Consider the following 12411-nt stretch of genomic DNA (forward strand, 5'->3'; position numbering starts at 1 on the left):
AAATCCACAGCCCTAGTCTAATCAGGAGAAAAACTGTAGATAAACTCCAGTTGAAAAGCATTCTACAAAATAGCTGACCGGTACTCCTCAAAAGTGTCAAGATCATAAAAAACAAGGAAAGTCTGAGAAATGGTCACAATCAAAAAGAGCCTAAACGACGACTAATGTAATGTAGGACCCCAGATGATGTCCTGAAACATAAAAGAGATATTTGGGAAACACTGAAGAAATCTAAATAACATATGGGCTTTAGTTTATAATGGGAACCCCTGGGTGGTGCAAACCGTGAAGGAGCTAGGCTGCCAACTGAAAGGTTGGCAGTTCAAGTCCATTGAGAGGCACCTCAGAAGAAAATTCTGGCAATCTACTTCCAAAACAAATCAGCCATTGAAAAGCATATAGAGCACAGTTGTACTCTGACACATATGGGGTCGCCATGAGTCATAATTAACAGTAATTTTTTTTTTTTTAGTTAGTAATAATGTATCAATACTGATTCAGATGTACCACACTAATGTAAGATATTAATAATAGGGGAAAACTGGGCATAGGATAGATGAGAACTCTCTATACTATCTTCATAATTTTTCTGTAAATCTAAAACTGTTTTCAAATACAAGTTTTATTAAAAAAAAATTCTACAGAAGTGGCTAATATATTAGCTCAGTAGGTGGCTCCCTACCCTTTGGCTGTTTTCTGATTTCTAATTTTTAACCACTGGTGCTTGCTACTTTGTAAAGAGTGGGATATTGATGATGTCAGAATAGTTGGTACCTTTCTGCCATTCTAGATGTCTATAAATCCGACTTCTTTGCAACTAAGTTTTCTATTGGTTTTTGTAATAAATTTCATCTGATAACAGTTTCACTGTGAGCAATCACCTAAAGTGTTCCGGAAATGAAGGCGAGAAAATTCATTACAGACAGCAACTCCAGGTTTTGACAATTCCTATAAATCAAGATCAACTGAAATTGCAGTGCTGACCTTACCTCCATTTCTCTCTCTTATAGCCAGTGTCCGGAAGGATACATCTGTGTGAAAGCTGGTCGGAACCCCAACTATGGCTATACAAGCTTTGACACCTTTAGTTGGGCTTTTTTGTCTCTATTTCGCCTCATGACTCAGGACTACTGGGAAAACCTTTACCAGTTGGTAAGGTCCGAAGTAGCATGCCTAGAATGTATATGCATGAACATACGTAAAATTATATGTATGTATACTTACAACATGTGTGGACATAATTATAACACTATGGCTGGCTATAGAAGAGAGTCCAGTATAAAGGGAGCGTGCCTAGGATCCCAGTTGCTCATTCAGTCAGTACGTATATAATGAAAGATTCTTATATAAGAGGCATTCTGCTAAGGGCTATGGAGGATACAGAGAATGTTCTTGACTTTGAAGAGTTTATTATCTAGTTGTGGAGGTAGAAAGAGCATATGAAAAACCAAAAACAAAGGCAATTATATAGAAATTCCAAATTAAAGCAATAGTGAATGAGGGCCCGAGGAGGAGGGAAGAAAGAAGTTATCTCTAGATAGGGTGGAAAGTAGGCTCCCACTGAAGTAGAACCACAGGATTCTCACAATATAGCCCTGCATCATGGGCCCCAGGATAAGCATTTTAGTGGGGCTCAAATATGTATTCAATATATACTAATTTGCATAAGTGTGTTTTTATATCAAATGACTCTGTAGTCAAGCCTCAGATAAAAAGAAAAAAAATCTTGATCAAAATACATTGGGTACTTAATTAGTCTTCTTACTATCTAAATATGGTGATCTGATCTTTATTTGGAGGACTATGTTAAAAAAAACTTAAATTATCCCTTTTTTCTCCCTAGACATTACGAGCTGCTGGAAAAACATACATGATTTTTTTTGTCCTCGTGATTTTCTTGGGCTCTTTTTATTTGGTGAATTTGATTCTGGCTGTGGTGGCCATGGCCTACGAGGAACAGAATCAGGCCACCTTGGAAGAAGCAGAGCAGAAAGAGGCTGAATTTCAGCAGATGCTCGAACAACTTAAAAAGCAACAGGAAGAAGCTCAGGTACTGAATGATAACAAGCAAAGCTTTATTTATTATTATTATTCTCATTTCTAGGTAGGATTATTGTTGTTCCAGAGAGGTCAAATTCGAGCTGGCTTTTCATTTGGTATACAGGCATTGTCATCAGAAAAGAGAAGGATATTCAAACCTAGAATTGTTTCTGAAGCTGATATGAAAGGAATTTCTTTTAGAAATTATATATAAGGAAAATCCGTTGCCATCAAATCTATTCTGACTCATAGCGACCCTATAGGACAGGGTAGAACTGGCCCAGAGGGTTTCCAAGGTTGTAATCTTTATGAAAGCAGACTGCCACATCTTTCTCCCACAGAGTGGTTGGTGGGTTCAAACTACTGACCTGTCAGCAGCCAAGTGCTTACCCACTGTGCCACCAGGAATCATTATAAGGAAATTAGCTGGGGGTAAAAAACATATCTGGGATAAAGTTTACTGTGCAACTGACTTATGAAACCTGGTGGGGGGCTGGGGAATGGGTTTGATTTTAGGTTTAATTTGGAAAAGAAATATAACTGATATTTCCAGCTATTAGTGTCTCACCTCTAATTATGACATCTGAGATTTTATTCTGAAGTAACTTGACCTCAAATGTTAATAAGAAAATCTTATGTAATGAGTTTTAGTTTTTTTTTTTTTTATGCTTAACCATTCTTTGGAATTTCTGTAGCACAAAATGTATTTGCTACATCTCATAATCAGGATATCAGCAAGGCATCTGCAGTAAGATTCCAAATTTAGGTTGTCATTAATATTAAAAGCCATTTGGGCTAAGGAAGTGGTGAATGGAACATTCATGTTCGTGTCTTCAGGAGAAGAGACAGAAGCATAGTATTTGATTAAAAAAAAAAAAGTGAAAATCATTGAGAAACATAATAAAAATCTGATTCATACCGGTTAGAGTTATAGTTTCTCCACATCTTCGCCATTTGATATGGACAGTGTTTTCGTTTTAACCATTCTAATAAATATCTCATCACTTTTGCATTTTATTAATGATTAATGATGTTGAATGTTGATAATTATGGAAAACATTGCGAAGAATGGGAATTCCAAAATACTTAATTGTGCTCGTGAGGAACCTTTACATAGATTAAGAGGCAGTTGTTCAGACAGAACAAGGGGATACTGACTGGTTTAAAGTCAGGAGAAGTGTGTGTCAGGGTTGTATTCTTTCACCATACCTCTTCAGTCTGTAAGCTGGACTATATGAAGAAGAATGGGGCATCATGATTGGAGGAAGACTCATTAACAACCTGTGCTATGCAGATGACACAACCTTGCTTGCTCAAAGTTAAGAGAACTTAAGTACTTACTAACGAAGATCAAAGACCACAGCCTTCAGTATGGCTTGCACCTCAACATAAAGAAAACAAAAATTCTCCTAACTGGACCAGTGAGCAACATCATGGTAAATGGAGAAAAGATTGAAGTTGTCAAGGACTTCATTTTACTTGGATCCACAATGAACAGCCATGGAAGCAGCAGTCAAGAAATTAAAAGACGCATTGCATTGGCCAAATCTGCTGCAAAGGACCTCTTTAAAGCGGCGAAGAGCAAAGATGTCACCTTGAAGACTAAGGTGCACCTGACCCAAGCCATGGTATTTTCAATCACATCATATGCATGTGAAAGCTGGACAATGAATAAGGAAGACCGAAGAAGAACTGACACCTTTGAATTGTGGTGTTGGCAAAGAATATTGAATATACCATCGACTGCCAAAAGAATGAACAGATCTGTCTTGGAAGAAGTACAACCAGAATGCTCCTAAGAAGCAAGGATGGCGAGACTGCATCTTACATACTTTGGACATGTTGTCAGGAGGGATCAGTCCCTGGAGAAGGACATCATGCTTGGCAGAGTACAGGGTCAGGGGAAAAGAGGAAGACCCTCAACAAGGTAGACTGACATGGCTGCAACAATGAGCTCAAGCATAACAACAACTGTAAGGATGGCTCAGGTCTGGACAGTGTTTTGTTCCGTTGTGCATAGGGTTGCTATGAGTTGTAACCAACTCGACGGCACCTAACAACAACAACAATGATGCTGAGTATCTTTTCATGTTTTGATTTGCCATCTGCATAGCTTCTTTGGTGAAGTGCCTGTTGAAATATTTTTTCCCATGTTCATAATAGGGTTGTTTGTTTTTACTGAGTTTTGAGGGCTCTTTATATATTCTGGGTACAAGTCCTTTATCATATACATGTTTGCAGATATTTTCTTCCAATCTGTGACTCATTTTTTCATTCTCCTAACAGTATATTTTGAAGAGCAGATAAAGTACAATTCATCGAGTTTGTTTGTTGATCATGCTTTTGGTGTCATACCTGAGAAATCTTTGCCTAAGCCATCATCACAAAGATTTTCTCCTACCTTTCCTTCTAGAGATTTTATAGTTTTAGGTTTTACGTATAGGTTGATGGCTCATTTTTAGTTAAGTTATGTGTAAGGTGCAAGATATGTGTCGAGTCATTTTTTTGCATATAGATATCTAATTATTCCCGCACTATATTTGTTGAACAGAGTATCTTTTCTCTACTAAATTGCCTTTGAACGTTCATTAAAAACCAGTTGGCCATATGTTAGTGAACCTGTTTCTGGACTATATCCTGTTCAACTGATTTATTTGTCTGTCTTTACACCAATGCCACACTCCTAATTACTGTAGCTTTGTAATAAGTCTTGAAATTAGATAGTGGTAACTCTCCAACTTTGCTCTTTTTAAGCTATTTTGGCTATTCTGAGGCCTTTGTATTTCCACATGAAGTTTTGAATCAGCTTGTTTGGATACTTTCTATAGCTATGTTTTCAAGTTTATTATCTTTTCGTCTGCAATGTCTGACCTGCCGTTAATGCCACCAAGTATATTTTCATTTTAGACATTATAGTTTTCATCTATAAAAGTTTGATTTGGATCTTTTTCTTATACCTCCTATGTCTTTAATTAACGTTTTCAGTATTTGCATTACAGTTATAGCTTTTAATGTCCTGTCTGCTAATTCTAATTTCTGTGTCAGTTCTTGATTGTTTTTGAGTGATTCTTCTCTTCATTATAGATCATATATTCCTGCTTTTTTTGTATGCCTAGAAATCTTCAGTTACATTCCAGACTTTTTTGGGTGCTCAATATTTTCGTATTCCTGTGAAAATTATTGAGTTTGTTTTGGTATATTGCTTATCAACAACAGTGTGATCCTTTTGCATCTTGCTTTGAAAATTTGCTAGGTAGGACTAGAAAAGCACTTAGTCTAGGGCTAATTATTCCCACTACTGAGTCAAGACCCTTCTGAAAAGTCTATCCAATGCCCCGTTTATAATGAAGTGTTTATCAGTCTGGCTGGTAGGAAGAGGCACTATTCCTGGCCCCATGTGAGTACTGGGCAGTGTTTTCTTTAATCCTTAATTTTAGGTGGTTTCCTCACATGTATGCATTGATCAATCTTCTGAATACTCAAGGAAGGCCCTCCAAAGATCTCCAGAGTTTTCTCTCTACTCAGTACTCTGACCTATGATTTCCAGCCACCTTGGTCTCCCTGGACTCTCAGCTCCATTTCCTAATCCCAGGGAGTCTGCCAGGCTTTACCTAGGTTCCTCCTCTCTGTACCTCAGTCTAGAAATTCAAGGGAGTAAGGTGAGAAAAGCAACTTGTCTCATTTGTTCCCAATTTCCCAAAACCTCAGAACATCACTGAAAGATGTCCAGGGTCTTGAAAACCATTATCTCACGGGTTTCATCTCTCTTAGTATTTGTTTCAACAAGGGGAGTATATCGGTGCCTCTTACTCCATCTTTGCCAAAGGTGAAAATCCAAATAACTGTTTGACATAGAGACTTTTTTAAAATTTATATTTTCAGATAAAAGTTTCCAGCTACTTGAGGAATTACCTTAATGACAATATATCCTTGAAATTTTTAGGTTTAAGTTTTTAACTGCTCTGAAGATGCCTAACATACAGCATTAGATCCTTTTTTTTTTGAGGCATTTTTTGGTGAGACAAGGATGTAGCAATGAATTGCTTAGCTAGTTAGCCCAACCACAGACAGCATTTGCTGATCGTGGTTGCTTTTGTTGTTTTCATCTTACCATTGGGTACACAGTAGTAATATGATTATACTTTATTGATTTTAAAACAAAAAATGTAAACAAATTTGGTGATTCCTGAAAATCTTATAAAGTATTCTTCATGCTTGCCAGAAAGTTCAATTATTTAAGAGTTTTATTTTAGGTCACTGTAAACAAAATATATTTGTAAGATAATGAAATAAAATGCTTATTTACAGGTCAAGGAATGTCTTTGTTTCAAAACTGTAAATGAATGTTTTTAGAATTTATACATTGCATATAACTGTATTTTAATGCATTGGGTTATTTTATGATAATTTAGAAAAACAGAGAAATGTGGCTGAAAACACTATGCAGACACAAAATACCGGAGTTAGAGTCCTATTCTGAAATATAGCCATGTTAGGGTAAAATATGGCATCAATTAAGAGTATATTTACTTGAATTTAGAAATAAAAATATAGTATGGTTAATAGAAGTTTGAAAAAAAAACAATTATTCACATTATAATTTTAAAAATTAGGTCAGCAAAAATATAATGCCAGTTCTTTTCACTTAATAAAAGTCAGTTATTGGAGTCCACTAGCCAAATCATCAAGGTTTGACTCAGATTTAGCTTCATACATTCAAAATTTCATATTGATTGTGGAAAGTGTTTCAGTACTGACTGGAATGGCACAGTACCCAACTAATTTTAGTTCCTTATTGATGACGCAGGTAACAATGACGACTCAGTAGCCAATGTTGAAGCAGAAGGAGGGGATTGGAGGCAGAAAGAGAAACTTATCCTACCTATGAGATCATTTATGCTTCAGTGTAATTCAAGTCTTGCTAAACACCTGTGACTTTTCAAAGTTACCAACGAATCAATGACTTCATGATACCTAGCATAACTTCCATTTTTTTTTTTTTTTAGTATCTGTTGAGTCACTTCCTAGCGCTAGTCACTATTTGGACATGAAAAAATTATATACTAAACTCAATGGAAGGATCCCTGATGGTGCAGTTGTTAAGCGCTCGGCTGCTAACTGTAAAGTTGGCAGTTCAAACTCACCAGCCACTACAAGAGAAAGATGTGACATTCTGCTTTCATAAGGATTACAGCTTTGGAAACTCTATGGGGCAGTTCTACTCGTCCCTATAGGATTGCTGTGAGTCAGAATCAACTCGACAGCAATGGGTGGGTTTTTAAGCTCTATGGACTCACAAGTCAAGTGCAGCTTAAACAGATAAAGACAAACCCCTAAAAAGAAATAAATGCCTTATCTTCGATCATCTTAGTTGTGTTTGGCATCTAATTTGTGATCTTTAAATGTCCAGTATCACCCAGCTTAGTATATACCATAGCAGTTTACACTGGTCTGATAAAAAATTGTTAACAGTAGGCTTTGAGACAGAATTAGTGATATTTATGATATCTAGTATAATATAGTCAGGGATAAAACTGAAACAGGTATAGTTAATGTCTTGTAGTTTCAAATAGGATTTTAAAACTAGATATTAGGTTTAAAATGAATAAAGTATCATCACAAAGACAGTCACATGATTACATTTTTTAAAGAACATATAGATAAACAGATTCAGTGAGTTACAGAAGCTTACTTTGAATCACACAAAAATGCTGTGAGAAGAAAATGTTCCCTGTGTTAATTAAGCATGTATTTATTAATGTTAAAGTGAAAATAAACAGCTCAGTTGTGAAAGTGACACTATTGTTCTAAGTAAGCAGGACATTGGCAGTGTTATAGGACTGGGTATAAACAGGTACACAGACATGGGAGACGACAGGAAACATCTGCGTTTGAGGGGATTGGCAAATCTCTGGAAATGGAACAAGTGACAGATTTGAGTTGATGAGTGACATTAAAAATATGTTGTGTCGGAGGGTTACCTTTGTTGCCTTAGAAATCTGTTTTGATTTTGCGTTATTTGAACTGTTACCCAGAATAGGTAGGGGAAGCACGTCTTATGCAAAACAAATTCCGGAAGTGATTTAAATGAACATGAGGTTCAGGATTACGACAAGGGAGTATTATCACCATTTCCTTTGTCTCTAGTGGCAAACAAGTCAATAAGTGATTAGAACTGTGTGTTGTGCATTTGTGACTAAAAAAGTGGAAAGATGAATTAAGGCCTTTATTCAGATAAAAAAGGATATTTGCCTGTTTATTCTTTAAACAAATGCTGTATATTATGTACCTCCTATGTGCCGATTTGACTGTGTGGATCATAACAAATTATGGATAACACTGCAAAGAATTGAAATTCCAGAACACTTAATTGTGCTCATGAGGAATCTGAAACAGATCAAGGGGCAGTTGTTCAAATAGAACAAGGGCATACTGTGTGGTTTAAAATCAGGAAAGGTGTGCATCAGCATTGTGTCCTTTTACCATACCTGTTCAACCTGTATGCTGAGCAAATAATTTGAGAGGCTGGACTGTATGAAGAAGAATGGGGCATCAGGATTGGAGGAAGACTCATTAACAACCTGTGATATGCAGATGACATAACCTTGTTTGCTGAAAGCAAAGAGGACTTGAAGCACTTACTGATGAAGATCAAAGACCACAGTCTTCAGTACGGATTACACCTCAACATAAAACAAAAATCCTCACAACTGGACCAATAAGCAACATCATAATAAACGGAGAAAAGATTGAAGTTGTCAAGGATTTCATTTTACTTGGATCCACAATCAACAGCCATGGAAGCAGCAGTCAAGAAATCAAGAGATGCATTGTGTTGGGCAAATCTGCTGCAAAAGACCTCTTTAAAGCGTTGAAAAGCAAAGATGTCACCCTGAAGACTAAGGTGCGCCTGACTCAAGCCATGGTATTTCAATTGCATGTTATGCATGTGAGAGCTGGACAATGAATAAGGAAGATCGAAGAAGAATAGATGCCTTTGAATTGTGGTATTGGCAAAGAGTATTGAATATACCATGGACTGCCAAAAGAATGAACAAATCTGTCTTGGAAGAAGTACAATCAGAATGCTCCTTAGAAGCAAAGACAGCGAGACTGCACCTTATATACTTTGAACGTGTTGTCAGGAGGGATCAGTCCCTGGAGAAGGACATCATGCTTGATAGAGTACAGGGTCAGCGAAAAAGAGGAAGACCCTCAACGAAATGGACTGACACAGTGGCTGCAACAATGGGCCTAAGCATAACAACGATTGTGAGCATGGCAAAGGACCAGTGTTTCGTTCTGTAGTACATAGAGTCACTATGAATCCATAGCATCTACCAACAACATGTGCCGATTACTCTGCAACTGTACTTAACTTGCTACAGATAAGGATTCACTCACTTCAGTTTATGCATAAGGGGATCCTTCATATTTCCTCATCTGTGATCATAGATGATATGAGAAGGGATCCTGACGATCAAGTATTCAATAAAAAATCTGGCTATCTGATGATACGCAAATTCTATAAACATGCAAATTCTTAGTGTTTCATTTATATGCTAGGCATTGTCTTATATTGAGTCTTAGATATGGGTTTCATATATAAACAAATACTTATGTTGTATTTGGTGTATTGCTTAGTTCAACACATAAATTTACTGTTATATTTAGTATTATACTTCACTTCCCTGGAGTCACGTTAATCCTGGAGGATTTGAAGTATAGCAGCTTTAGTTTTAAAACTTTTTTATTTTAACTTCTGTTGAGCTAGAACTACTTGGGAGGTTTTACTTCTCAGGAAGAAAGAAACATAAATCACAAATTGTTGTAAAAGCATTATGAATGGGTTTTATCTTCATTCCTTCCTAAAATATTTTTACTGTTATATAGACCATTCTTACACATATCTTTTATGAGATCTTGAAGAGACAAGGCTAAGCCTGTTTTGCCCCTCCAACCCCAGGTCTGAGACAACTGACACTAAGATGTCTTTTTACATTTTTATTCACCAAAAATTTACTGAGTCCTTTCTAAGTCAAGTGATATACTAGGCAGTAGGCATGGAAACATAATGACAAAATCCTATCTAGTTTATAATCTAGTGATGAAGACAGAACAAAATGCTATATAAATTAGGGTTGTTTTATGACATCTGTAAAAAGTTTAACCAATATTCTTATAACTTCATCATTCCTATTTCTGTGGTTATATTTAAAAACAGTAATACACCTAGTGAGAACTCAGCTTTGATATGGACCATATTGTTGTTTCACATCCTCTGCAGTCATGGTTAGATCATTTCCAGTCCAAAAATACTACTCATTTAAATGAAAATACAAAACATTTACCATGTTTTACCTAAGACTTGGCTGTGTTTCATTAGTAGGTACAGAAATTCAAAATACTTAAAAATTCTTAGGGCTAAAGTATGGAAAGAAAATATTTGAAGAAGTTCCCAAAGCTTTTGAATGATTATTTAAGGTATTTATTGATTGACATTTTAATGACTTTTTATTATTTACAATAACAGTAAAAAATTTATAAACACGTAAAAATTTAAAACTAAAGGTGCTGTAATATAAATTCTCTAGGATTAACATGACCCCTGGAATGTGAACTATAGTACTAAATGTAATTCAAATGAAGGACAAGGATAAACTAGCCAATACATTCCCACTACTTCCACTAAGGGGTAAAACAGTAAACACATTGAATGGTTCAAATTCATAAAAAATAAAAGAAGCAGTCTTTTGCCCTAGTCTTAGATGGGAAAAAATACCACTCAGTTGTTAATAATAAGCATTCAAGAGGAACAAGACTATGGATGGAATTGGAATAGGCATCAGACCAGTTATTCTTTTATTTTTTGCAGGGATACCATTCTACCTTCCCATTCTCCACCCCCAGCAACCACCACTAAGATAACATTCGCTTTTAAAGTATAAAAGAGGTTTAAGAGAGCCATTGTCCTCCATGAAGCTAATCAACAGAGTTTTTAAAAAAAATCCAAGAGATGTACAAAATCAGGCTTTTCTTGCACTAATTCATAGGCTACCATATTGTTTTATATTATTTAAAGACTAAGGGTTGTTAATTAAGTAAACTGAATGGACTAAAAAATACCAACAATCATGAAGATGGCACAGGACCAGGCAACATTTTGTTCTGTTTTACATAATATCACACCATGAGTTGGAGCCAGCTTGTCAGCCACTAATAAAAACAAGTATGTAAAATCTTGTAAAAAGCAATGAATTGACCAGAAAACATAATTTTCAAACACAATAGTTTTAAATGACAGCATTTGTGCCGTAGTTATTTTCCAAGTTATATATTCTAAATAGTGCTTGGCTTTGTTTTACAACAGGCAGTTGCAGCAGCATCAGCTGCTTCAAGAGATTTCAGTGGAATAGGTGGGTTAGGAGAGCTCTTAGAAAGTTCCTCAGAGGCATCAAAGTTAAGCTCCAAAAGTGCTAAGGAATGGAGGAACAGAAGGAAGAAAAGGAGACAGAGAGAGCATCTCGAAGGAAACAACAAAGGAGAGAGAGGCAGGTTCCCCAAATCTGAATCTGAAGACAGTGTCAAAAGAAGCAGCTTCCTTTTCTCCATGGATGGAAACCGACTGACGAGTGACAGGAAATTCTGCTCCCCTCATCAGGTAAGACTTTCCACTAATTGCTCTGCTTGGTTTTGTTGTTGCCATTGCTTTTGTAATTGCTTTATTTTGTTTTGGTACATTTTTGCAAATCTGATTTTAGTGAGGGATAGGGAACTAAATTTAATGTAGGTATTTAAATTCTTAGCATAAGTTGTCTTTGAAAGGGATTTTTAAGGAAGCATTAATAAATTAATTCAAGGTAATCAGCTCTAAATGTTTCACTATTTTGAGACCATGTTTCTTAATATGCATTTTTTTTTTTTGGTGCAACCTATTAGACTTTTCAGTGAGACTGTTTTGCAATCTCTTGTTTACCTTTTCCATCTTAAGAGCTCAGATGAACTTATCATTTTTGTTTCTGCCTTTATTTTCTGAGGTTGTGATTAGAGCATATGCATGAATTTTGAAAAGGAACGTCTCTTTGAGGTTTGCCTTTATCCCTTGATATGAGAACCGTACTGTCAAGAGTCTTCATTATACTGATATGGTGTCATGCTATGATACATTAGAGTGAAATTATGATCTAAGTGCTCTAGATGAGAATGCAATTGAAGTCAGTCTATTTTTGCTCTGATTTAATGCCAGCTACCTAATTCTTCAATATATTATCAAGTCTAAGAGGAAAAAATAGTCTCAACTCTTTGGCATTAAAAAGAATAGTTTCAAGGGTTGCATAATGTAAAAAGCAAATAGAAATCTGTGATAAGTTT

The 12411-nt window shown here is 35.9% G+C and overlaps 1 protein-coding gene across 1 annotated transcript in view; it reads left to right on the top strand.

Moving 5' to 3' along the window:
- The window catches only part of LOC100674781 (sodium channel protein type 3 subunit alpha), an 88132-nt gene that overhangs the window by 21751 nt on the left and 53970 nt on the right, over positions 1–12411 (top strand). The window contains exons 8-10 of the mRNA XM_064287047.1: positions 1011–1152; positions 1844–2050; positions 11411–11701. Of these exons, the coding sequence (XP_064143117.1) occupies positions 1011–1152; positions 1844–2050; positions 11411–11701 (640 nt within the window). The remainder of the gene's footprint in view (positions 1–1010; positions 1153–1843; positions 2051–11410; positions 11702–12411) is intronic.

This window comes from Loxodonta africana, chromosome 6 (assembly GCF_030014295.1).
Source record: "Loxodonta africana isolate mLoxAfr1 chromosome 6, mLoxAfr1.hap2, whole genome shotgun sequence".
Classification (NCBI taxonomy): Eukaryota; Metazoa; Chordata; class Mammalia; order Proboscidea; family Elephantidae; genus Loxodonta; species Loxodonta africana.